This window comes from Onychostoma macrolepis, chromosome 12, assembly GCF_012432095.1.
Source record: "Onychostoma macrolepis isolate SWU-2019 chromosome 12, ASM1243209v1, whole genome shotgun sequence".
Classification (NCBI taxonomy): domain Eukaryota; kingdom Metazoa; phylum Chordata; class Actinopteri; order Cypriniformes; family Cyprinidae; genus Onychostoma; species Onychostoma macrolepis.
This window is the reverse complement of record NC_081166.1, coordinates 27,428,063-27,454,371: the sequence shown is the minus strand read 5'-3', so window position 1 is coordinate 27,454,371 and position 26,309 is coordinate 27,428,063. Positions and strand designations below refer to the sequence as shown.

Sequence of the window (26,309 nt, the reverse complement as noted above, 5' to 3'; positions counted from 1 at the left end):
ATACAAAACAAACAGAATAGGAAATAAAATTGTTGCTACATGAATAGATGTAGCATGTTGTAGAATTATAACTCACACAACAAAGGAGATTAACTGGAAATAGACTTTAATAACAAACTCAGAGAAACATTACCAATCACTATTATAACTGATAATGGACAGAGACAAATGGAGAACTGTGGGTTTAAATAAAGGTAGCAAATAAAAGAACTGATGAGTTAATTAGCGAGAAAAAAGGTGAACAGAATGATTAATCCAACAGACTGAGAAACTAGGTCATGGGGAAAATGCAATGAGACAGAAAAAAATCATACATGTGAAACAAATATGTTTTTGTGATTTGTGCAACAACATGCATCTGTTTCTTCACAAATGATTTGACAAACAATATGTCGACAAGGTAATTAGTAATAAAAGGTAAATATTAAATTAGCATTCTCCAGCATATATATAAACTGATGGAATGCAGGATATGAAATTAATTAATATTTTGAGTTATTTAAAAATAAGTGAAGAATTAAAGTTGTTTAAGAATGATCAAGAACAACTAAATATTTTAAGATCAAAACTCTTTTCATCAATGAATTTGACTGAGCACATACACCACCTACATTTACACAGATTTGTTGTCTATTTGTGTATATATACTACTGTTCAAAAGTCAATATGATTTAAATGTTTTTGAAAGAAGTCTCTTATGCTTACCAAGGTAATAATATTACAACTTAAAAGAGTAATTTAGTTAATTCAGGGATCATTCTTATATGCAGATTTGAAACATGTCTTATTGTATTATTTCTTATAAATGCATTTACTGTCACGTTTGATACATTCCCAATTGATAAAGGTATTTACCCCAAATGTATCTTTACATATAAAATAAAGAAAGTAGTATTGCTAAAAGCAACAGCAAATATGATAGCAAATAATTTTGTGGAGGAGTTGTTGCAGAAGATCCAATTTTAGATTCTGTATCTTTTAATGAGGAAGGAGGAGGAGGAAGACCAGGACAGCTGTAATTGTAGTCAGGATCAGCTCCAGCGGAGGTAAACTGTACAAAACCTGGTGGATCGCTGCACACAAAGGAGCTGATCCATTCCTGATAGCGTGATACTCTGGTGTACACACCAGGAAGTTCAGGTCGAGCGCAGCCAGTCCCAAAGCTAACAATACCGGACTGAACCCATACAGAGCTCTGCCTGCTCACCATCGGACCTCCAGAATCCCCCTGAAAATGCACATCAATACATACAATGTAGAAAGTTACATACACCACCATTCAAAGATTCTGTCAATATTAAAATGTGGTAACACTTTATTTTAGGGTCTCTTAACTAGTTGCTAATTAGTATGCATATTAATAGAATATTAGCCATTTATTAGTAGTAATTAAGCACAAATTAATGCCTTATTCTACATGACCTTATTCTACATCCCTAATCCTACCCAATAACTTAACAACTACTATACTAACTATTAATAAGCAGCAAATTAGGAGTTTATTGAGGGAAAAGTCATAGTTAATAGTTAATAAGTGTTCCCTATTCTAAAGTGTTACCTACATTTTTAAGTAATACTTTTATTTAGTATAGATTAGATTGTATTTTTTATTATTTTATTTAGTATAAATTAATCAAAATAAAGACTTTATCATAATATACATTTTTGTTCACTAAAATGTACCAAACACCGGTTACGTAGGAATAATATGTTTGCTTGGTACACAGTGTTTAAAAAATCTCTGATTATCTTTCAAAGATTGGACATGAACCTTAAAAGTTTAACCATGTGTTTGTCATTTGAAGCACTTACTTTTTACCATTTAGACACATGTCTGGGGACTAAGTGAGCTGAGCAGAGGTGTTTCTGTACCTGACATGAGTCCTTGCCTCCTTCCAGTAGACCAGCACAGATCATGTTGTCTGTTATTTCTCCAACTCCATAGAGACCGTTGCACTGTCTGTAACCAATTACAGGAACCTGCACTTCCTGAAGAACATTAGGGGATGGAAGGGGCACTGTATGGAAAACACTAGATGTTATTTACTCTGCGTAGTCATTGAGTATTCTCTTTCACCTTGAAATATGTCATGTTGCAGATGAAATACCATTCATAATCAGCATTTATATGCTGACTTTAATACAACTAAGAGGTGAGAGAAATGAACTCTCACCTCCTTCACCAATGTTTCCCCATCCAGTGATCCAGCTGTCTGTGCCGCTATTGAAAATACTATCATGAGCTGCTAGACACACGGGTCTGATGTAGTCAGTGAAGGTGACAGGTGATCTCAATTTGAGAAGAGCAATATCGTTGTCATTTGTAAAATTGTTGTAACTGGGATGTTTGATGATTAATCTCACATATCGGAACACTTCATTGGGGTTGAAGCCTCCCTGGGTCTGTCGCCCCAAAAATACAGTGAAATAAGAGGTAGGATACCTGAGAAAATTAAAGTATAACAGAGAGAAAGTAAGAGTCAAGAACAGTTTCTTTTAAGCCTGACAAAAAAAAATTAATAGTCAAAAATCTATTTTTAAATGAACCAATTATATGAAGAGTTAATTTGCAAAAACAGATAACTCCGTTTTTAACAAGTGTCAGAAATCTTTGTTTTTTCATTGTGCATTCCAATTAATCTCAATCAAACTGCAGTTGGGTTATTTTGACAAGGTTAAAAAAAAAAAAAAAAAATAGCTAACTAACGTTGTTTATTTCATTGTTGTGTTTAAATATTCATTCATGTGTAATTGAACCTTACATTGTTTCTAATGTTGTTATATTTAAGATACGGTGATTCAAATGCATATGCTCGCTACTGTTAATCCTCTCGTCATGTTGATTCATGTATAACGCGTCAGTAGCAGGTTATTTACATGTCTGTAATTTACATTTAGCAGATGCAAACTGATGCTTACTTTATTCTGTTTATTTCAGAAAGAACACATTTAACACTTTGTGGCCATAAATTGTACAATCCAATTGCAGCAATGTTGTGCCATCTGCTGTGAACAATTAAATACTTCAGATAAAGAGTTGAACAGTGCCCTGTCTCCTGTCGCACTTCTTACACGAGTCCCGTGGTGGATTAGCATCAATACCCCTTCTGATCTATTAGCCCCGTTCAGCTGGGCAACGATTCAAATTTTTAATCACGATTAATCGCATGATTTTCTATGATTAATCGCATTGTTATGCACAAAATTCAATAATGAATTCAAAAGTAGTGTAATTTGCACTTTTTTCATTTAAAAGTACTGCTATATGAACAAAAGTGCAATAACATTTGGTTTACAAACAATGTAAACAAATAAGGTGCTTTTTTACAGCAGTACCTTTTACATAGTAGCAGTTAACATATTTCTTGTAAATCTCAATTTATAACATTAATGTAATCAAATTAAATATAAAACCATAGCTATTTGCCACTGCCAGGGCATTAAAGTTTTTATAGAAAATATTTTATAATTATAAAAAAACAAGCTATGCTCAGAGTCCAGAGCCTCGATCATAACATTATAGCAGGCACCTTCCGAGTAGAGACCTGCATGATCACGGGACCCAACGCAGCAGAGTGCGGCGCAGGACAACACTTGATGGGCGGGTGTGGACAGGTAGAGACTCGTTTGTGCGGGATGCGGGAGAATAGGGCATGGTTCGTTTAGCCGTCCCTGGCTCGGTTGGAAGAGGTGGGCCAGAGTGCAGTTCAGTTGGGCTCGGGCTCGGCACGCATGTAGTGTGAGTGCTAACCGTGACGGAGCGCGGAACTTCTGAAGGTTGAAGAATGTTTAATCGATTTTGTGTTCTTTTTGTATGAATGCATTTTAAGATCTGTTCTTCCTTTGTGACTTTGGCCACATGGCAAAACTTGTTTCTCCTGTGAGGGGGGTTTACAATCATTCACACTTTGATAAGAGTAAGGGAGAACAAAGCAGTTCCTGAGCGGGGGTTACTGTGGGTTAATGTTAACCTTCCTGTCCACAAGAGGTAGTGTTGTTTATCTGAAGGCAAAAGTCATTCCTTTGTTGTCCACAAAGCCTGATCTCATCAGAATGAGACTTTGGTTGCCATCCTTGCACTCCCTCCTCCCTCTGGCTCTGCCTTGGTCCGTCATCGACCTGCCTCCACAATGATGTTCAACTTCTCTGTCTGCGCCTCGTCCCTCCATCCCTGTGGCTCCGCTGGGCTCCTCCTTGCCTCCAGCTCCACCTGGGTCCTCAGTCCCACTGGCTCTACCCCAGCCTGCTGAGCCCCAGTTTCCACCTCAGTCCTGTGGCCTGTTGTCACCGTGAGTCTCAGTCTCCTCAGCTCTGGCCAGGTATCCACCTCCTTCGTCTCTGTCTCCGTTCGTTGTCCTCATGGTTTTGTCAGCCAAATCTCCACCATGTCACCTCCCTTCCTCGACTCCACCGTGGGCCTCCTTTCTGGCTTGGCTCTGGGTCTCCACCTGGGTACTCCTGCTCTGTTCTCCTCCCTCTGTTTTCTCCACCCTGATTCACATTCAGCACATTCTCTTATGGTTCCCTGCCCTTTGCCATTCCCTCGTCCACCTCCTTGCCCCACCCTCCCTCCTCTGTTGGATTGTATTGTTATGGTGCAAGGATGTATATCTCTCCTTGTGTATTCATGCCCTGAGTTCCTTCTGTTCAGTCTTGTTAATATTGTAAGTTGTGTTTATCTGTGATTCTCCTGAATGTTTATTATTCGATTTTGAAATATAGACTTTCTGATTATTCTCCAATGGTGTGTGCTTTTTTACAGCCACCATAACGTGACATTATTCTGACATTACATTATAAACCGTTTACCTGCCTGAGTTCAGGGGCAGCACAGTGGCTCGGTGGTTAGCACTGTCAGGGCTAGCAAAATCGCTAGCCCGATGTCCCGGGGCTATTGTGTTTTCCAGTCGGGCTACCAAAATGTATCACCGCCTGCCCGATGGGCTACCTTAAATACAGATCTCCCGCGGGTCCTTATAAACTCTTAAAGTGAGTTGTATCAAACTTAAGGCCATAAAAAGTTTTAAATACGTTAAATGGTATAAGAAATGTCTTAATTATAATTTCTAGAGGTCTTACAGTTGGGGAAGGAAAGACAAGAGTCGCGATACGGCAGGATTAAACTTCAAAAGGCAATGATGTCATTGAATAAATATGAGCGCTGCAAGTTTCAAGTCAAAACGCAGCGCGGATGTCTTTATGTGAATGTATCTGAAGGGAACCGACTGTCCTCAGAAATGTGTCGTTGGCATTTTAATTTCATCTAAACTATAATTCCTGATAAAGCAGCATTTATGACTGCGGAGCTGCTTTGTGTACAGCGTTTCCGGGGAAACCGCAATATTTCAGCGCTCCTAAAGCGCCACCTCGTGGCAGAGAATGAATCTGCATTTCCAATAAGCCTTTCTTGCTGTTTATGGTCAGATCAATGCAAATATCAACTTTTTACGCAGCAAACACATAGAGTTGTAAATGAGAAAGAAGTTAATATGCCTTCAAAAAATTTTAACAATTAAGACAGTAATATTTATACATTTTAAATTAACAATTTATATGGTTGATTTATCCCTTTTCATAAAAATGGTCTATAGCCTGAAATGCTGTTGTATAAGATTTTTGGTTTTGTGAAAACCTGTATCTGAACTGTAAATCATGTAATTTTATGGCTCAATACTGTATGTTACCATAGACACTGTCCAACCCCGCTCATACTGTGTTCATTTTCCTCGTGCAGCTCTTAAAATGGGTCATAAATTGCCTTAAATATATTTTTAAAAATTCTGCAGATACCCTGTAAATAGTGAAATAAGATTCCTTCCTTCATATTTGTTGATATTTGTGTATTGAAAATATTTTTGATTTGACATTTAAACTCCTATCTGTTTTTCTATATTAAAAAAAAAAAAAAAAAAAAAAAAGTATTTTTTTAATTTGGGCTAGTTAAATTAATTTTCGGGCTACCAAAATCTGAAGAGTACCTGCCCGAAGGGCTACCAGGGATTTTGAAATTTTGCGAGCCCTGACTGTTGTCTCACAGCAAGATTCCTGATTCAAGCACTGGCAGGGACGGGAGGCCTTTCTGTGTGAAGTTTGCATGTTCTCCCTGTGTCGAGTTGACAGTGTGGGTTTACTACGGTACTCCGGTTTCCTCCTACAGCCCAAAGACATGCAGGTTAGGAGAACTGAAGATGCTAAATTGTTCTTCCCTCTGACTACTCATTTGTTCTCAGTCGCTCCAGCTGCATCGCGGTCTTCCAGGTCCCCATTCTCGCTTTGCATAAGCCATCAGCTCTGCCTCCAGTGTCATTCTGGTTCTCCATCTGCTCGGGTCCCACTGGGTCTCTATTTTCTGTGGCTCTGTCTCCATGGATCATCCACATGGTGTTGTTGAGCCCCTCTCCACCATGGCTCCTCCTGGTTTACCACCTGGCTTCTCCCTCCGTCATCTCCACCATGGTTCCTCCTGCCATCACCTTCTTTCAGTCCCTGCTTTTCTCCTGCTATGCATCCTCCTCCAGAGCCCCTGCCCTACCTCCTCAGTTGGATCTTTTGCAGCACGGGACGCAAAGTTTTGATCATGTTGATAATTAAGGGACCTTAGAAATGTGTATATCATATATGATACAGTAGGCTTTAAAGGGTTAATTCAGTTGCTCAGTTGAAAAATAAACTACTCAAATAAACTATGAAAGCTGAAGTATTTGTCTGCAAGTAGTTGAATGAGTTTACCCATGAACACAGTGGGCAGCAGACAGCACCCACTGTTTGTTGATGAGAGAACCTCCACAGATGTGCCTGCTTAACAGAAGAAGACTGGCCTGCCAGGGCCAGTGTCCAGCTGAAGCATTCTGACCTCCAACTATCCTGCTTCTGGTGGTAACTGGGGTTTTTCCACATTTCAAAGCACTAGAAACATCATCTGAGGAAGCTAACACAAAAGACAATGGTGTAGGCTATTACCCAGTAACTCAACTGCGCTGATACAGACTGAAAGGGATCCAAAAATTGTTTAGTTCCTGGCTCAGTATGTAATAATATCAATAAATATCATTAATTATTAATTCTTGAAGTATTAATGTACAATACCTTGGGGGTTAGTTTTGATACAGAATCCTGCAAAACAACAGAGGCATGTTACATTTCTACCTAAAAGACTCTTACAAACACAATTTAAAGTAATAAACAATGCATGTTTTGAGACAAAAAAATTATACATTTAGATATCTGAAATTGAGACAAATGACAAATTTCATAACAACAAATATATACCATTGTTTTCTGATGGATTGTCAACTCGAAATACCCATCTGCCCTTGATGTTGACATTGCTTGTGTATGGCAGATTTGCGATGTCAGAAACAGGAATTGAAATGAAATTAGTAGAATTAATTGTGTCAAGCCCAGACTGAGGGGGAAAAAAACAAAAACAAGAAAAGAACAAAAATATCCCATTAAATCCAAAAACATTTCACACAGCTAAAGATTGTAAACTGGGTTAACACAATATTCTGACGCATTTTCCACGCTACTTTACCTCTGCGCTTTGGGTGGGAGTGATAAAATCGTAATGCATGAGAATAAATGACATGTTTTTGCCAGACACCAAAACCACTTGGAAGGTTGATTCCTGGATGAGAGTGTGAACTCCATATTATTGCAGGCATCATTTTGGATATTCCATAAGTATCAGTTCAATGAGAATTCAATAATAGTACATGTTAACTGAAAGAGAAACTTACTGACTCTCTGTTTTCATAGTATGGTACTTTATCCCATGTAGCAATAAAAACCCAAGAGGCAGAGAAGTTCAAGCTGGGAAAATATTTGTTTACTTCTCTCGATGCCCGATTCAAGAGACGAGCATCTGTTACTTGTCGGTAAGAGATGGTTCCTCGCTCACTATTATTAATGTCTGTCCACAGTGGAGTGATGATGTCTATAGATGAGTATGCAGGAAAATAATATGGATGCCACTGGTAAAACGGCTCATTAAAGGTCAGGTCTCCATTATTATTCACCTGTAAGATCAAAACCAGTCTGGATTTTCAAGTTTTATCTTCTATGAGGAATATATATTAATGAATGCCATGAATATTAAAATGCTTCTTACAAATAGTTTGTCATATACACGGCCAAAGTACACAAATGGCTGCAGCAGAGGAATCAGTGGAGAACCTCCATCATCCGACTGCGGGCTCATCTCATCCTCTTCATCTCCATATGGGTAGAATATTCCTAATATTTCCAATAATATTTTTACGAGCATTTAAGGATTTTAGGGAGGGCATTTTATAAGCATCAAAATGACCACTTTTTTTTTTCTTTCATGTTATATTTCATATTTCATGACTATTTGTCAAATAATGTGATATTGTCTATATTAAACAATGAAGTTACCCTCCTCAGGTCCACCATCAACACGAAATACCCAGCGTCCCGGCACATTGACATTGCTGGAGTTTAACAGCTTATTTTCATCAGGCACAGGGATTGAAAAATAATGTGTTGAGTTTATTGTGTCATAGCCAGCCTATGAGTAAAAAAAAAAAAAAAAATGTAATTAATAAATGAAATATGACCAGTTATTATGATGATCTTTGAAACTGTTTTTTTTTTTTTTTTCTAATTCCACTGAAAGACATTCAGGGTCCAATTATTATCATATGGATCTCAAAGTTGTGTAGCAAGATTTTTATTCTGTCCAACCTGAAACCTTTGATCAGTTGAGGAGATATTTCCGTAGTTCATTATGACAAAGGAAAGAGTTCTGCAAATGACTAGAACAACTTGGAAGGAGGATTCCTAGGAAAAGTCCAGTAAAAACATTATGTTTGAATGAAAAACACAGCTATGAATTTTCTACAGACAAAACTTATTCAAGCTAAATGTATTTAATCCATTTAATAAATCTGATATTATCAAGAATGTATAACTTAATTTCTATCTCTGCCTAAATTTACACTAAACGTATGTTTAAAAAAGATTAATATAATCATTCAATCTACATACCGTACTGGGGCTGTTCAAGTAGGGCACTCTATTCCACGTAGCAATGAAGACTGTATATACTGAGAACCCAAACTGAGGGTAATACTGTTTGATATCATTTCTTGCCAGGTCCAGAATGTGGCCTCGAGTTACAATGCAATAGGAGATGCTTCCATTGATACTAAAGTCAAACTTTGCCCAGAGTGGAGCTATAATGTCTCCAGTAGAGTTGGCAGGGAAAGCCTTGGGGAGACTTTCATAAAATGGTTTGAATGTCAAAAGTCCATTATTGTTGACCTATAGTAAAGAATATTTTACTGACCATTTAACTGAAGCAACATGACTTGTAATATAGCAATGTATTTCAAATGTAATTGTTTAACATGACATCTCACATATATGTTATTGTATTCGCGTCCGTAGTACAAAAATGGATACTGCAAGTGTAGAGCTGTTAAGTTTGTATTACTTTGACAGGGGTTCTGAGAGTCCTGATAGCCAGTTGGATAAAACGGAGCTGTAAAAAAAAACATGTCATTATGGCCTTGGTACAGTACATACCAAGATTAAACATTTCAACATTTAACTGCATATCAATGAATTGTTCTACGTCTCAAAACAAGATATGCAATAAATTCAGTAAATTTTTAATTATTAAATTATTGTACCGTTGTTGCCTGATACACGGTCAACACGAAATACCCATCGACCCATGATGTTGACATTGCTTGTTTGTGACAGATTTGCGATGTCAGAAACAGGAATTGAAAAGAAATTAGTAGAATTAATTGTGTCAAAGCCGGACTGTCAATGAAGAAAACAAAGAAAAAATCACATTAAATTCAAAACCATTTCACACTTCTAAAGATCGTAAGCTGGGGTAACAATATTTTTCACTTCTTTACCTCTACACTTTGGGTGGGAGTGATAAAATCATAATGCATGAGAGTAAATGACAGGTTTTTGCCAGACACCAACACCACTTGGAAGGTCGACTCCTGGATGAGAGTGGAAATCCTTCATTAATACAGTCATCATTAATAGAGTACAGCATCATTCTGGATATTCATTGAAAATACTATGTAAAAACAGAAAACTAACTGAAAGATAAACTTACCGCCTCTCTCTTTCTATAGTACGGAACTTTATCCCATGTAGCAATAAAAACCCAAGAGGCAGAAAAGTTCAAGTTGGGAAAATATTTGTTTATGTCTCTTGAAGCCCGATTCAAGAGACGAGCATCTGTTACTTGTCGGTAAGAGATGGTTCCTTCCTCATTATTATTAATGTCTGTCCACAGTGGAGCGATGATGTCTTTAGTCGAGTATGCAGGAAAATAATAGGGATGATACCGGGAAAATGGTTCATCAAAGGTCAGGTCTCCATTATTATTCACCTGTAAAATAAAAACCAGTCTGGATGTTGAAGTTTCATCATCTATCAGTGGTTACCGACCTTTTTTGGGCTAGCACCTCCCACCCATTATCCAGGTCTCTTACTGCCCCCATTAAATTAAATATAGTCTAATTGTTTTCAATGAATATTAAGGTTGATTATTATTTTGGGTAACACTTTAGAATAATGGTCCGTTGTTAACAAGTAACTATGCAGGAAGTAATAGGTAGTACTACATTAACACTTAACTTAATACTATTAACTAATAGAGAAGCAAGATTAACTAAGCAGTAAGTAGTAGCAAATTTAGGAGAAAGGTAGTTCCTTATTAGATATGTGATAATTATTAAATAAAAATCTCCTCATTGAGAACTACTTGTGAACTATGACCAATTAATAAAGAATAACCAATTAATTCCTAATCACAACAGTAACGTCTTAAAAGTGAACAATTGGGTTATTTGTGGAAACTAATTTATGAATATGATATCCCCCAAATAATTTGGCTACAGTTTGAAATTGTGACTTCTACTCTTACCAAAGGATGGATGTTCTCCGTTTATTTCAATCAAAAACAGAATAATAATAAAAATAATTAATTTAAAAATGTTAATAATTAGGAAGTGATTGAATTAGTTAACAATTATGAGCTCTAGTTTGTGTCAGTTCAGTATGCCTCCGACTCCAAAAGACCTACCTTTAGAGACAGTAGGCTGGGGAGGACTTTTCTTGAATATAAATAATGATGTTCTCTTGATAAAAGCAATTCACATCCTTAATGAAGGCATCGACTGCATTTATATTGTGTTAAGCACAAAACAGCATATTCCAGATTATAGTGCCTGCTAAAATATCACTAGTGCATCACAAAAATGTATGAATGTACACTATGTGTCAGATTTAAATATTTTGGTTTCACTTTATTTTGATGGTCCCTTTAACACATTCTATTGACTATAAGTAATGTTGCATCTACATTTCTACTGACTCTCATTAGAGTGTTAGTAGTGTATTAGTTGACTAGTAGGGTTAGGGTTAGATTAAGTTGACATTCTTGCAAAGTTATTATCTGTTGGGAGACCAACACAATAAGGAGTTGGTAGATATGCAGACAGTCTACTAATACTCTCTAATAATGAGAGTTTGTTAACATGTAGTTGCAACATTACTTAGTGTCAGCATAATGTTCAAAAGGGACCATCAAAATAAAGTGTTAAATAACTTATTAAATTACTTAGTAATTACTGAGTGGTTAAGGTGTTTTTCACTTTAAAATAATGGTCCAGATCACTAGTAGTTCCTGCAGGATGACAAGGTAACGTTTGAGAGGGGTTCATGTATTTTTCACTTTAAAGCTAAGGTGCTACTAAGGAACTACTAGTGATCTGGACCATTATTTTAAAGTGAAAAACACGTTAACCCCTCAGTAATTACTCACACATAAATTAATAAGTTATGTAATGTTTTATATCTGACACCTGAGTCATACATTTGTGTGAAGCACTAGTGATATTTTACCAGTAGATCATGTGGAGTGGGATACATATTGAAATGACATAAAACAGAGTTCATAATTGTGAACTAATTCAATCATGAGCTTGTCAGCATCACTTCCTAATTATTAAAATTTTTAAGTGAATTATCGTTTTTATTATTATTCTGTTTTTGATTGAAATAAACGGAGAACATCCATCCTTTGGTAAGAGTAGAAGTCATAATTTCAAACTGTAGCCGACTTATTTGGGGGATATCATATTCATAAATTAGTTTCCACAAAGAACCCAATTGCTCACTTTTAAGACGTTACTGTTGTGATTAGTAATTAATTGGTTATTCTTTATTAATTGGTCATAGTTCGCAAGTAGTTCTCAGTGAGGAGATTTTTATTTAATAATTATCACATATCTAATAAGGAACTACCTTTGTCCTAAAATTGTTACTTACTGCTTAGTTAATCTTACTTCTCTATTAGTTAATAGTATTAAGTTGTGTGTTAATGTAGTACTACCTATTACTTCCTGCATAGTTACTTGTTAACAACGGACCATTATTCTAAAGTGTTACCTTATTTTGTCTTTATAATGAGAAATATTATTATATTTACAGTAGGCTACCATTCAAACGTTTGGGGTCATTACAATTTTAAGAAATTAAATATTTAATTCAATGATCCATTAAACTGTTCAAAAAAGACAGTAAATTGCTTTTTTTTTTTTTTTTTACAGTAAACTATTTAACAATAAGTGTAAGAACATTAATTTACAGAGTTTTTAAACATGTTTGTGATTTTTAGTGCTTTGGCAATGTTGAGGTTTCTTTCACTCTCTATCTGACACTGACCCTGTTGCCCCAAAGGTTAAAGAGACCCAAAGGTTTTTTTTTTTAAATCCTGTTTAGAATATATTCACAAAGGATTTTTTTTTTTTTATATATATAAAAGAGATTACCTTTTGTTCTTCCTTACCTGGAACTCTTGAACACCCTTTTGCTGTTGTGATTTTACCTCTAAATTTTGGGTGGATGTTTGCAGTTAGTATTCAGCAAAAACTAAGTAAAAGATACATATGCTCCTAGTCAAAATAGTAACTATTTTAGTGCTGCCCTGATTTATAGGCCTATATTTTTGATAGTCATGATTAAATTTCCAATCTACTTTCCGATTTCAGTTTGGTAAAATAAAGACATTTTTGAGGAAGTGGTAACTTTGTGGCATTAATGAAGATTTTAGTCTGTTCCCCAGAGTTATAAAGGAGTAGGGTTGGTGCCTGCCTGTGACCCACCGTCTAGTCTAGTATCATTGGTGTAATAGCAGGTAACACTACTACACTGGACACGAATGCCACGACACGTTGTGTCAAAGCACATAGAACCCATTATAATCAGTGTTTCTGTCATCGAACGCGCTCTACAGTAAACAGATACCGCATTTTATTTCTGAAGAACTCCACGCGCTTGCGCTAAAGCGCTACCAAGACGGAAATAGATACGGCATTGGGACGTGCGATCATATTATTTTGCAAGTTTCAGCTCATTCATCTTTGGAATAATCACCTTAACAAAATATCCCCAAGAACACCTCTGTGCCCCCTAACCTTTCAAAAATATTGCTTCCAGCACCCCCGGATGCTATCCGAGTACCCCCATTGAGAAACAATAATCTATATGGAATAGTCATGAATATCACAATGCTTCTTACAAATATTTTGTCATATACACGGCCAAAGTACACAAACGGCTGCAGCAGAGGAATCAGTGGAGAACTTCCATCATCCGACTGCGGGCTCATCTCATCCTCTTCATCTCCGTATGGGTAGAATATTCCTAATATTTCCAATAATATCATTGAGGCATGTTAAACAATTTTAAAGAGTACATTTTATAAGCATGAAAATGCTGTATATTTATCTTTGTTATTTATCTAATAATGTGATATTTTCTATATTAAACAGTGACCTTACCCTCCTCAGGTCCACCATCAACACGAAATACCCAGCGTCCCGGCACATTGACATTGCTGGAGTTGAACAGCTTATTTTCATCAGGCACAGGGATTGAAAAATAATTTGTTGAGTTTACTGTATCATAGCCAGCCTGCGAGTAAATACAAAAAAAAAAAAAAAAAAAAATGTATATGACCAGTTAATATGAAGGTCCCATTATTATCATATGTATCTCAAAGTTTTGTAGTAAGATTTTTATTTTGTCCAACCTGAAAACTCTGATCATTTGAGGAGATATTTCCATAGTTCATTAAGACAAAAGAAAGAGTTCTGCAAAAGACTAGAACGACTTGGAAGGAGGATTCCTAGGAAAAGTCATTACGTTTCAATTAAAAAACAACACAGCTATAAACTCTCTATAAACAAAACTCATTTAAGCTAAATGTATGCAATCCTTTTAGTAAGTTTGATATTATCAGGGACATAAAACTCATTTTCAGTTTCACCATAGATTTGTACTAAACTTATGTTTAAAAAGAATAAAGTAACCTGTCATTCTACATACCGTAGTGGGGCTGTTCAAGTAGGGCACCCTATTCCACGTAGCAATGAAAACTGTATCCACTGAGAACCCAAACTGAGGGAAATACTGTTTGACATCATTTCTCGCCCTGTCCAGAATACGGCCTCGAGTTACAATGCGATAGGTGATGCTTCCACTGACACTACAGTCAAACTTTGCCCAGAGTGGAGCTATAATGTCTCTAGAAGAGTTGACAGGGAAAGTCTTGGGGAGGCTTTCATAAAATGGTTCAAACGTCAAATGTCCATTATTGTTGACCTATAGTAGAGATTTGAACATTTAACTCAAGTAACATGACTTGTTGTAATACATTAATGTACTTAAAATGTAATGTGTTTAATGTAACATCTCACATATATGTGTTGATATGTGCGTCCAAAGTATAAGAAAGGATACAGCAAGTACAGAGCTGGTGAGCTTGTATTACTTCGACAGGGATTCTGTGTGTTCTGATAGCCAGATGGATAAAAAAGCCCTTGAAAAAGAAAAAATGTCATCGCATGAAATAGCCTTGTTACGGTACATACTGTACCAAGATTAAACATTGCACCATTTTACTACATATTAATTGTCCAATGAATTGTTCTAAATTATTATACCATCTGATGCATGGTCAACTCGAAAAACCCATCGACCCTTTACATTGACATTGCTTGTGTATGGCAGATATGTGGCGTCAGAGACAGGAATTGAAAAGAAATCAGTTGAATCTGTTGTGTCATAGCCAGACTGTCAATCAAATAACAAGACAATGAAAAGTTCAGTTAAAACCAAATGCTTATCATATAGCGGTTACAGAAATATATTTTGATCAGCATGGTTTTCATATCACTTTACCTCTACAGGATATGTGCTCGGAATGATATGACCATAATGCATGAGTGTAAATGACATGTTTTTGCCAGACACCAAAACCACTTGAAAGGTCGACTCCTGGAAGATGAAGATAAAAACTATATAAATACAGATGACATGGGATACTGTTTCTTTACCAAAATTTTCCTCTTTCTCTAACACAAATTATCTGAGGTCACATTAGTGCAAGTAAAACAGGTCCGATGTCTAATAGCGTAGAGATTTATAAAGCACAGCTCAAGCAGAAGTCACTTTAATACTAAGCAGCTTCCTTCTGGTCACTGAGGCAAATTTACTAGACCTACTTCAAAATGATGGGGAAATTTTCTGCCTTAATGTGAAGGTGGATTCCTATTTAAATGACTGAATTTCACACAGCTATTGTTAAAGGTTGTTGTGAACTGGAAAAAGCTTGAAGCTATTGTTAAAGGTTGTTGTGAACTGGAACAAGCTTGATGCACTCTAAAAAATGTTGGGTTAAATATGGACGAACCCAGTGATTGGTTGTTTAGACCCAGTGGTTGGGTTACTGCCCAGAAGGTTGGGTTAAACATTTAACCCAACTGTTGGTTGAAAACAACCCAGAATGTGTTCTATCCAATATTTACCCAGCATTGGATTGTATTTAACTCAACATTTTTTAGAGTGTAGCAATGTTGGCCTAACATAGGTTTACCTGCAAATGGGAAACTACCAGATGTGAGTAATAACAGTAACAGATAGCTTACCGATTGTAGGTAGTTATAATACGGCACTTTATCCCAAGTGGCAATGAACAGCCATGAGGCAGTGAAGTTCAGATTTGGAAAATACTGGTTTATGTTGTTTGAAGCTGCTAGTAAGAGTCTACCACTGGTGACCTGACGATAGGAGATTGTTCCATTGACTCTGTTGTCCATGTCTGTCCAAAGTGGAGCAATGATGTCTCTGTTGAGTTGTGAATGTAAATAATTGGGTATTGGTTGTGAAAGAGGCTCATCAAATGTCAAATGGCCATTGTTATTAACCTGAAACAGAGGTAAAACAAAAATATAAATAGAACAGTACAAAATGGAACCTGAAACTATTAAAAAGTCAGGTTTGTTTTCTTTCAACAATTGGATAGTGTATGATCTGCTTCAACTGACTTAGGGGTCTGAATACTTATGTCAGTGTGACAGTTCAGAGCTAACTTTTTAAATAAATTTGTTATCACAATTTTTCTGCTTTTTCATTATGGTGTATGGAGTGAATTCTGAATACTTTCTGAATGCATTGTACACACACACACACAATTTATGAAAACAATGCTCTTACATAAACTTGTTGATAAACATGTTGAAAATATACAAAGGGCTCTTCCAGTAATACTAACTGGGAGCTTCCATCATCTTCAGAGGGATTCACTATGTCTTCATTTCCAAATGGGTAGAAAAGACCTGAAATTATAAAACAATGAGAAAAAATAATGGAATAAAAATTCTGCGCTGGAGGAAATCGTGCTCTCCTTCTTCTTAATTTTCTTCTTCTTATCACTTCGTTATTTAGGCTCCTATTGCACATTAAATTAAAAATTGCTAAAAACACGCTAACATGAGCAGCATCCATTTTTATTTCCACAAACACAATGCGCTGCGTCTGACGTCACCTCTTTTTCTGCGCATGCGGGTCACTTCAGGGCCATATACGGTTCACACGAGACTGATGGCAGTCGCATTTAAATGACAATGTGAACAACAGTGCAAAAATACCTCTACAATAAAGTCGGCATCTAACATGTATGGCAAATATTCGATTCCAGTGTCTGTTTAATTACAACACAGGCACACCTTATTCTGCTTAATGAAGTAATTAGGCTATCACCTGAACAAAATCTTATTTAATGAGGAAAAGTATAAAAACCACTGTTGTGGTCTTCACTATCCTCTTGCAATAGGACCAGCTGGATGGCAAAACAGTGCTAGTAGTACATCAAAAGTTGTAGGAATTAAATGATAACTATTGGCCATTCCAAAATAGTTGAAAAGAGAGGTTTTGAGAGAGGAAAAGGTTCAATTCCGTCTTTACTGGCAGTTAACTGTCATATGCTTTCAGTCTTACCTATATCTTCTCCACTGCACTGAAAGCTGCTGTCCTTATCTTCACCATCAGATGTAAAAGTCACAAAGCCAATATCCGTTCCATTAACATTCTCCATGATCCAGTTTTGAAATTTGGATACTCTAGCATAGCTGTCAGGTACAATTCCAGTGCCACAAGAATAAGGATTAGTGATGCCAGCTAAGATCCAGACAGAATCCTGCTCACACTGTAATGGACCGCCAGAATCGTCCTAAAAATGAAAGCAAGGGCTGTGAAATCATATTAAAATATTAATTTTAAAAGAAACTAACTTGAGCTATATGGACCAGATGTTGTCTGAAGAAAGCTTAAACTTCTTGTATTTCATCGTAAATGCATGTACATGCAGGGCTGTACAGTGTGATATAATGTTGTGTGTCACATGCGTGCGATACAGTTTTGCAATGTGTGTGAGCTTGTTGACAAACCCTGTTGTCAAACAAAGAGAACATTTAATGACATGTTTTTATGCAAAATTCACTTCACTCCAGTCGAGTGACATGGGTTCAGAGAATGAGGCAGAAACCAAACTATTTATAGAATTCTATACCATGATAGAAGGCTAAGTCAATTAACATAGGCCTATAAATATACTTCATTCTTATAAAAATACCCAAGATGGCTCAAAGAACACAGATATACCACTTATTCTCACAATTGTATGTTTGTTGTATTGATGTTTCATCAGGTAAAACACATCTATCTGCACCTTATTATGCTACAGCAGTGGTGCATAGAGGTCAGTGGGATGCCAGCAGCTCACCAACATCAGTGGTGAGTCAATCACGCCAGCAATCAGTCTTTTAAGTTCTGGCCCAAGCTCTGCATGGTACTATAGCTTTCCTATGTGTTTTAATGGTATTGCTAACAATAGACGGGTCCACCTTGTTTATTTTATTTTTATTTTTTAATTTATTTACTGGAACAGGGTCCACTTGGGTGTGACGTCATTCCCAACTCAGACATTCGACTTCCGAGGTAAATGGAATGCAGCATTAATCCTGGTCCTGGGAACCCCCCATTCTGCACATTTTTTATGTCTTCCTTATTTAACACAATTGATTCAGTTCATCAGCTCATTAGAAGAGAGCTCCGTGAACTGAACTGAATGTGTCAGAGCGGGGGTATAAATATAGGAAAAATAACACATTTCTCTAAAGAAATAGTAAAAAGTAAACATCCATATGCATTATACGTTTTTCTCCAGTGTAGAGAAGTGTACAGGATTTTTTTTCTCTCTCTCTCAATGGATGCATAAGACGGATGTAGTGGGTGCATATGACTGTGACAGATTTTTTTTTTTTTTTTATTATAACAATTTTATAATAAATCCTTAGAGATTTCTAATGATTTATTGTTATAGCCTCCTGCATGTTAACAGGTCACCCTGCAGCTTTCTGTAAAATACGGTGATATAATAATAATTTTATTTATTCTGAAATACACTGTTTTGTATATTATAGTGAAACAGTGTTATTACAATAGTAATGTTTCTTATTTAGTTTAATGTATAATAATAATATAAATAACATTAATGTCCATTAAACTGCACTACTTGTGGTTATTTCCAGAGATGGTAACATTTTATTCTTGTGCTCCAATTCTGTGACCTGTGCTACAAACATTTTTAACCTCTGTAGCACCAGTGCTACAGTATATGCAAAAAAAAAGAAAAAGAAAAAAAAGATAATGTACAGCACTGATATGTGTTATTGAACAAAGTGATTATGCTACAATATAGTCAATATCCTGGAACTACTTCATAGCTGTGCATGTTAAATACATTTCATATAATTTACAGTTTACAAATACAGTTTTCGTTATAAACTGTTATAACTTACATAACACGTTCCTTCGCCAGCCTCTCCTTCAGCACAGATCATTGTCGGAGTGATTGTTATGTCCTTAAAACTGCAGTCACACTCCTTATTCCCCACTATTTTCATCTTCACTTCCTGCAGAGTTCCATAAGTGTGCTGAGCGCCTAAGTGATATATCAAGTAAACAGGCTTTTGAGATGTTCAGATAAAAATATGGATCACTGTATTTACATTTACTGTAATGCATTTACAGTAAATTTTAATTCAATGCTTGTATAGTATGTTCATGCGATGTCCAGCTGCTAGTCTATTTAATACACACTCTTTCCATTTTATGAGCATGTAAGACTGAATTAACTTTTTTACTTTATGGATAACAGAAAACAACTTTTGTAAACAAAATGCTCCCAGTATGTCACAAAACATTTTGTCCTTGAAATACTCATTAAAGACATATATTTAGCTGAAGTGATGGACATATGCACTTTATGGACAAAACGTGTTTTTGTTATCAATGAAGTACATTCAAAGAACATGGTTAGGGTGCAAAATGGAATGGAATGAAGTGAATTTAGTTCATGAAATTCATTTTGTGCATGAAATGAAGTGCTGACTTTACATTTCTATTAACAAAGGACAGCTTCTGTCTTTTGCCTATGAAATGCATGAAAAGAATAAGTGATTTTTATAAATTTTCATTAAAAAATGTATTTGATCCTGGAAATTGGTCAAGTGACACTTCACCCCATATTCACGTGCCAAGTCTGAATATGACTGAAAGCTGATGATGTCACATCGAGGGATGTGGCACAGCTCAATTCACAGCCATGTAAAGCAATGAGAAGGAAAATGATAAATACATCTTAAAATAAATCTCAAGGTTTAGATTTTTTTTTTTTTTAAAGAGTAAAGGTTCACTTAATGTTCATAAGTGTTACATAGAATTGTTTATGATTTGAAGTTTATTCAGATATAATTTTTTTCTTAGAAAATGGAAATGCTAAAACTTAATGGATTTTTTAATTGGAGTTAAACCATGTAAGTCTATGTTGTGTCCTGTACTTTATGTTGTGTCCTGCCATTATTGACTGATTCTAATATAAAATGAAAGGAAAATAAATTGCAGACGTGTCCACTTTACAAATGTACATCTATTAAAATTGGCAGTGTAATGTAGTAGGCCTACATTTTGTAATCTGGTTACATAACCTAGAATACATGGTCCAGTGTGTTAAAGGGGTCATATGATGCAATTTCTATTTTTCCTTTTCTTTAGTGTAGTATGTAGCTGTTTGTGTATGTATAAGATCTGCAGAGTTACGAAGCTCAAAGTCTCCCACAAAAGGATTTATTCTATCTAAAAGATAAGGCTGATCCAGACCTAGGCATTATTAACTGTCTTTACATTTATTTTGAAAGCTGAAGCACGATTATGGTAAGGGGCGTTACATTTCTGACGTGTGCTTGTGGTGTTCGGCCAATCACAATGCACTGTGACAGCTGGCCAATCAGAGCAGACTGTGCTTGTCGGAAGGAGGGGCTTTGTTGAAAATGACGCGTTTGACAGAGGCGGGGCATAGAGGAACTACAATAATGTACAGTATTTGAAAAAATAATGTGTTTTTTGAACATTAAAGCATGTCAACATATTCTGTTACACCAAATACACAAAATAATGATCTTTAAAATAGCATCATATGACCCCTTTAAAATGATGATCATTACCTAAAAAGCCAGTTTCTCCCCATCCTGTGGCCCAGCAGGTAGTGCCGTTGTGAAAGACACTGTCATTAGAAGCAAGGCAGATCGGGCTGATGTAGCTGGTAAAGTTGACTGGCTCGCTCAGTCTCAGCAAGGCAATGTCATTAACGAACTGTGAGGGGTCATAGTCTGGATGTGGAATGATAGATTGGATTCCTCGAATCACCTCATGTGAGTTAGAGACTGAAATATTTTGGCTCTGTCTACCCAGATAAACAGTACCGTTCAGTCCAATGTCTGAGGATCTGAATGAAGAAGCAAAAACATCAAAAAACTGAATGAAACAAGCAAAAAACTTCACATCCTGATAGCAATCATTAAGTTAAGTGGTCTAAATGTATTTATCTGTATTTTTATATTCTGTGGAAGAAATGTTCGTCCAATCAAAACACTTGGTCCGAGCATTTTAATTGGCTTTCCTATCTGCTGGTCAACGTATGTATTAGCATACCTTTGCGCAGACAGGATACGTCATCAGCGCATTCACACACGCTGTGCGGACAGAGCAAGAATGGCAGGCAAACATCAACAATCCAATCTTCCTTCCTGGTATTGTAATACTTTTACTAAAAGTTTTCTCACCGGTGAATGACACATGATGTAGCCTAGCGGTTCCCAATCCCAGTCCTCACGCCCCCTGCTCTGCATATTTTGTATGTCTCGCTTAGTTAACACACTCGCTTCAGATAACCAGCTCGTTAGATGTGAGCTCAGTGCATGAACTGTGTTCCGATTGACATTCTCCCTAAACAGTGTTCATTGCTCTCTACTCCCTGAGCAGGGAAAATCCGTTGAAGTTTATTTCACTTCGGAACATTCACTCATGGATTTGTGCTACTCAGCGTCTTCACACACAGACAAAACTTACTAGAGAAGTGTGAAGTATGACATAATATACCTCTGTAAATAAATATAATTTAAATTCTCGTCTCGCACACTTTAATGCCCTTTGTATGGAACATATGCTTTGAACTGGAATCATGGCGGAATATCTGGTGATGTCCACTTCGCAGGGCACTTAATGACTTACAGTCGAACAGAACAACTATTGGATGTGATAAGATATACATATGAAAAGTGCAGAGCAGGGAGGGCGTGAGGACTGTAATTGGAAACCGTTGATGTAGCCTATTGTAGTAATTTAATGTTGTCTCTGGTATTCTGCTCTTTGAGCGAATGTGCGTTCAGGGGGCGTGGCTTTAGACGGCGATTGCAGGAAGGGCGGGACGTTCGCTTTCAGTGCTATCAGGCTAAAGTTAGCATTTTCCGAGATCTCCTATTGCACCTTTAATGTGAAGATGCAGTTGTTATTCTCAGTGAAATAGCTCTGAGAATAACAACTGCATCTTCACATTAAATCACACATTATGTGATTTATACATCTATTTTATGTTCTTACAGATTTTCAACACAGTGAGCTGCAGTGAGCACCCATTCCTGGCTGATGAGGGACCCTCCACAGAGGTGACGGCCAAAACTGTGTAGACTGACGTGCCAAGGCCAGTTCCCTACAGCTACATCCTCACCCCCTACAATATGAGTGCTGAGTGAGGAAACCCCACAGTGCTGGGCTGAGGAGAAGAGTGAGAGTTGTCAATAATGGACCAAATTTGAGATGTTTTTATACTTTAAATACATCATTACCTTTTATAGCTTTTCTCATGTCACCTATAAAGTAAAAGGAGAGAGGATAAAAACATTTCACACAATGTATGTGTGTGTTCAAGATGAATCACAAGACTTCAAAGTCCCTTTCAGGCAAAGTCTGTTCAGTAGCTAAAGTTTAAATCCAACACGTTCTCACTCCCAACCCGTCACATATTGAAGCATGGTCATTTTTCGACGTGCAGATCCTCCATTAGGCTTGTTTGAGATGAGCAAAATCTGCGCAGAACCGATCACCGGTGATCACCGCGAGATGCATGCCGGTTAGAAAAGTGTCCGAGTTACGTCCGCCTTGCTCTGATGTCATGCTGACGTGTGCCAAAAAAACTCTCGCGACGGCGAGGCGGCTGTGTCAGATTGAGCAGTCGCGCGCAGTTGCTCTCCACCGACTGTGCTGATCAAAAGCATGATGGGAAACGGCTGACTGACGACACAGCTTCATGCTCATTGGTTCAGACAACCGTGATGCTGCATTCTCTTCTAAAATGTTTTATTTTTTAAATCTGATTTCATGCTATTATGTATCTAAATTATGCATGAATATTTCCAAACACAATGACAGTGCGATCTCTGGGTGAGATATGTGATTGTTGCCATATTTCTATAAAAATCTAAAATACACGTTTGTAAGCGCCGCTTCAAGTCGAACACACCTAATCAGATGTGAGCGCGTTAACGGTGCGGGATCATTTTCAGCGATTAAAACCTTATGTTTTACTCTCTTCTCCGGGTAAAGACTTCGTACGGCTTCAGAAGATTTAGAATGCAACACGACTTGTTTGCAATGCTTTTATACTGCTTGTTTATGGTCAATTTTTGCAATAAATACTTGTGACTGCACTTATATTAGCCTGTTACGTGTTTTATATTGTTCAGAAGTGGGTAGGCAAAGCTTATAGAATACCCAAGATGTGTCACTCGTATAGTTTTGAATGTGGAAAAATGCAACGCTTAATATGGCTGTTCAATCGCAGGAAGCCCCGCCTTCTGAATGAAAGAGCCAATCGCTAATCGGTAAAGTCAGCGCGTCACTGCAGCTACCGTTAAAAGTCCTGGTTGCTATAGAAACAGTCAGCGTTCTGAGAACTAATATGATGTCTATGCCTAAGACTGCACATGCGCACTGGCTGATCTAGCCTGAAAAATAACCTTTTTATAATGCTATTTGAGCAAAAGAAACAACATGACACGGTTCTTATCCGATTTCATTGGTGATTTCAAATATGGAATTTAATCGTAAGCTTGGTGAACAGTTTGGGAGATTTTGATGTTTCCCCATACAAAGTGATAGGAGCTGCACTTGCATGCCCGAGTGGCGTTTCAAAGATGGCCGCCGAGTGACATGACTTGTCTTAAAGAGACTTTGGTTTAGGGTAGGGGTGGGGTTAGGTGCTCCAATGAAAGTATAAATTTATATAAAATTATTTCTCTTTTTTACAAATGCATGCAAACCATTAAACTAAGACAAACAACTGAAAACAATGGGGACCCTGCAAGTCGAAAAATGGCGTTAAAGGGGTACCTTGAGCGCCAAAAATCGACGCCAAGTGGTCCTGACCAAGCTTCAATATGTGACGAGTTGGGAGTGAGAACGAATCATGTAATCTGTAATCAGTAATGGACTACAGTTGGTAACACTTTATTTTGATAGTCCACTTTAGACATTCTACTAACAGTAAGTAACTTTGCAACTACATGTCAACTAGCAGTCATTAGAGTATTAGTAGACTCTCTGTTTAATATCTTCTAACACTTTATTTTTGATTGGTCCACAACATACAACATACTGATTATGAGAAACTTTGCAAGTGTCAACTTATTCTACTAACCCTAAACCTACCCTACTGAGAGTTAGTAGACATGTAGTTGCAAATTAATGAGAATTAGTTGGCATGTAGTTACAAAGTGACTTATAGTTAGTAGAATGTCTAAAGTGGACTATCGAAAAGAAGTGTAACCCTACAGTTTGTAAGAAATCTACCAAGCTCTGCGGACAACTAACAATAAAAAAAAAAAAATCCACAATATCAGATGAAGGTCATCAAACAACTAGAAATAGTTTAAATAATTATAATGCATGCACAGCACTGAAGAGTTTTGTATGGTGAGCTTTTTTTCCACCTATTGATTAAATGAGATACAATTCTAAGGTAACGGAGGGAAATCATATTATTAATGTTTGTAATACGGGGCTCTGGTACACAAATTATTTAATTATTATATGTAAAAATATATATATATTGATTTATTTTTACGTAACTACATTCCCTGGATTTTCATTTAGTTGCATGCTACTAGTTAATCTTATATGTTTTACCCATTGTTCGCTAATTGTATCAGAGCAAGGGTGTTGTTTGCAGTGATATCCGGCAACAATGCACCTCAGTTAGAGTGCTTGTCTGCCGAGTGCTGAAACCAAACTTAAATGTTATTCTTATTCAGTTCTTATACAGAGTACTGAAATTCTTGATTCTGTTTAGTCAGTCTCAACATTCCAAGGTAATTTATTATGACCGATAATGGCTGTTGTCAATAGCAACGTGGTATAATGACCGTTTATCCGGGTAGTTGAGTAATCAATTCAAGCAAAGTTACATATAAATGTGATCTGAAAAATGATCTTGACTGTGACTCAGAAATCCCAGTATGATCTGAACTGCGAGTTTTATGATCCATTGAACCACTATGGCCACTAGCTAGACTTCCAGAATCAACAGTTACCGAGGGTCACTGGACATGATTAATGCATAGTGTTTCACAGCTACACATCACAAGTGTTTAGTAACTTGCATATCTATTTGTTTCAACTGTGATCATTTCTACCTGGTCTCATGGATCATTTGATGATCGTTTTGTTTGTTTGTTTTCTGTATAAAAATCTGGCTAGTTGCCCCTTGAACTCCCACAATTAACATATGTTTGCCACCAAAGGCTTTTTTAAACACCTGTTGTTGTATTGTCATCGTAAGAATACTGAATTCTTTGCATTAATGTTACTCTAAAATGTAATAAAAGTGGCAACTATGTAAACAGAATATGTAATATATATATAATATAGAATATAAACAGTAAATAGAATTTAAATCAATCTTGTTTTAAATGTTAACAAAAACTAAGAAACTTACTGATGATAAATGTCAGCATCAGATACAGCAATTCCATTGTAATAAAAACAGTTTCAGTCGGCACTCTTAAAAGGCAGATTTTGCATCTGAGGAGAAAATAAATATAGAAGCAATAGATCTATAGAAGTCCTATGCTATTTGTATGTACCAGCAGAAGTCAAATTATATTTAAAAAATAAATTGTGCATACCTGAAGTATGTAGCTGTTTTCTGTGCAATATCTTTGCAAATCCACTGTATAGAATATGTCAGATTCAATGAAGAATGTGAACATGCGCTCCAAATGTTGCCATAGTACTGAATAGATTTGCATATTAGCATGCAAACATTCTCTCTTTTTACCTGTTCTCTGAATACTAAGGAAATATTACAGCACATATAAGCAAATTAGAGGAATGGAATGAATCTAAGAATTTATGTTGAACAAATACCGTTGTAGTACTATGACTGATGTACATGACAGGCTAAAGATTAGAATAAGTTAAAAATGTTACATACAAAATGGTTTTGAAACAATTTTCACTAAGAAATTGATAGTGAATTTTGCAAAAAAACAAACAAACAAACAAACAAACAA

The 26,309-nt window shown here is 36.5% G+C and overlaps 1 protein-coding gene across 4 annotated transcripts; it reads right to left on the bottom strand.

The window, feature by feature from the left end:
• Window positions 1–74: 74 nt before the first annotated feature.
• LOC131551072 (uncharacterized) lies at window positions 75–26,021 on the bottom strand. Of its 4 annotated transcripts, none has more exons than XM_058793703.1 (32): window positions 25,923–26,021; window positions 25,733–25,818; window positions 22,587–22,610; window positions 22,342–22,513; window positions 20,907–21,187; window positions 19,203–19,345; window positions 17,341–17,572; window positions 16,558–16,679; window positions 15,990–16,268; window positions 15,244–15,339; window positions 15,006–15,135; window positions 14,760–14,881; window positions 14,389–14,664; window positions 14,093–14,188; window positions 13,842–13,974; window positions 13,580–13,704; window positions 10,106–10,384; window positions 9,894–9,986; window positions 9,657–9,792; window positions 9,384–9,505; window positions 9,010–9,285; window positions 8,707–8,802; window positions 8,398–8,530; window positions 8,111–8,235; window positions 7,740–8,018; window positions 7,535–7,627; window positions 7,270–7,405; window positions 7,087–7,113; window positions 6,730–6,928; window positions 2,175–2,443; window positions 1,873–2,018; window positions 75–1,228 (listed from the first exon to the last, which is right to left on the bottom strand). In XM_058793703.1, exons 2-32 carry the CDS (start codon window positions 25,767–25,769, stop codon window positions 869–871), a joined length of 5,037 nt encoding a protein of 1,678 aa, XP_058649686.1. In that variant the 5' UTR covers window positions 25,770–25,818; window positions 25,923–26,021; the 3' UTR covers window positions 75–868. The 4 variants fall into 4 exon arrangements, with proteins under 4 accessions (XP_058649686.1, XP_058649687.1, XP_058649688.1 ...); XM_058793704.1 differs by having other exon boundaries at window positions 15,990–16,188; window positions 16,616–16,679; XM_058793705.1 differs by lacking the exons at window positions 22,342–22,513; window positions 22,587–22,610; window positions 25,733–25,818 and having other exon boundaries at window positions 25,923–25,945.
• Window positions 26,022–26,309: the final 288 nt, after the last annotated feature.

Bases quoted from the DNA above. Each gene is read 5' to 3' on its own strand.
- LOC131551072 (XM_058793703.1), bottom strand. From the start codon at position 25,769: ATGGAATTGCTGTATCTGATGCTGACATTTATCATCA. The intron at 14,665-14,759 runs GTGAGATGTTAC...TCTCTACTATAG, and splicing joins GCACATATCAACACATATAT to GTCAACAATAATGGACATTT. The intron at 8,803-9,009 runs GTATGTAGATTG...GACTTTTCCTAG, and splicing joins ACTTGAACAGCCCCAGTACG to GAATCCTCCTTCCAAGTTGT.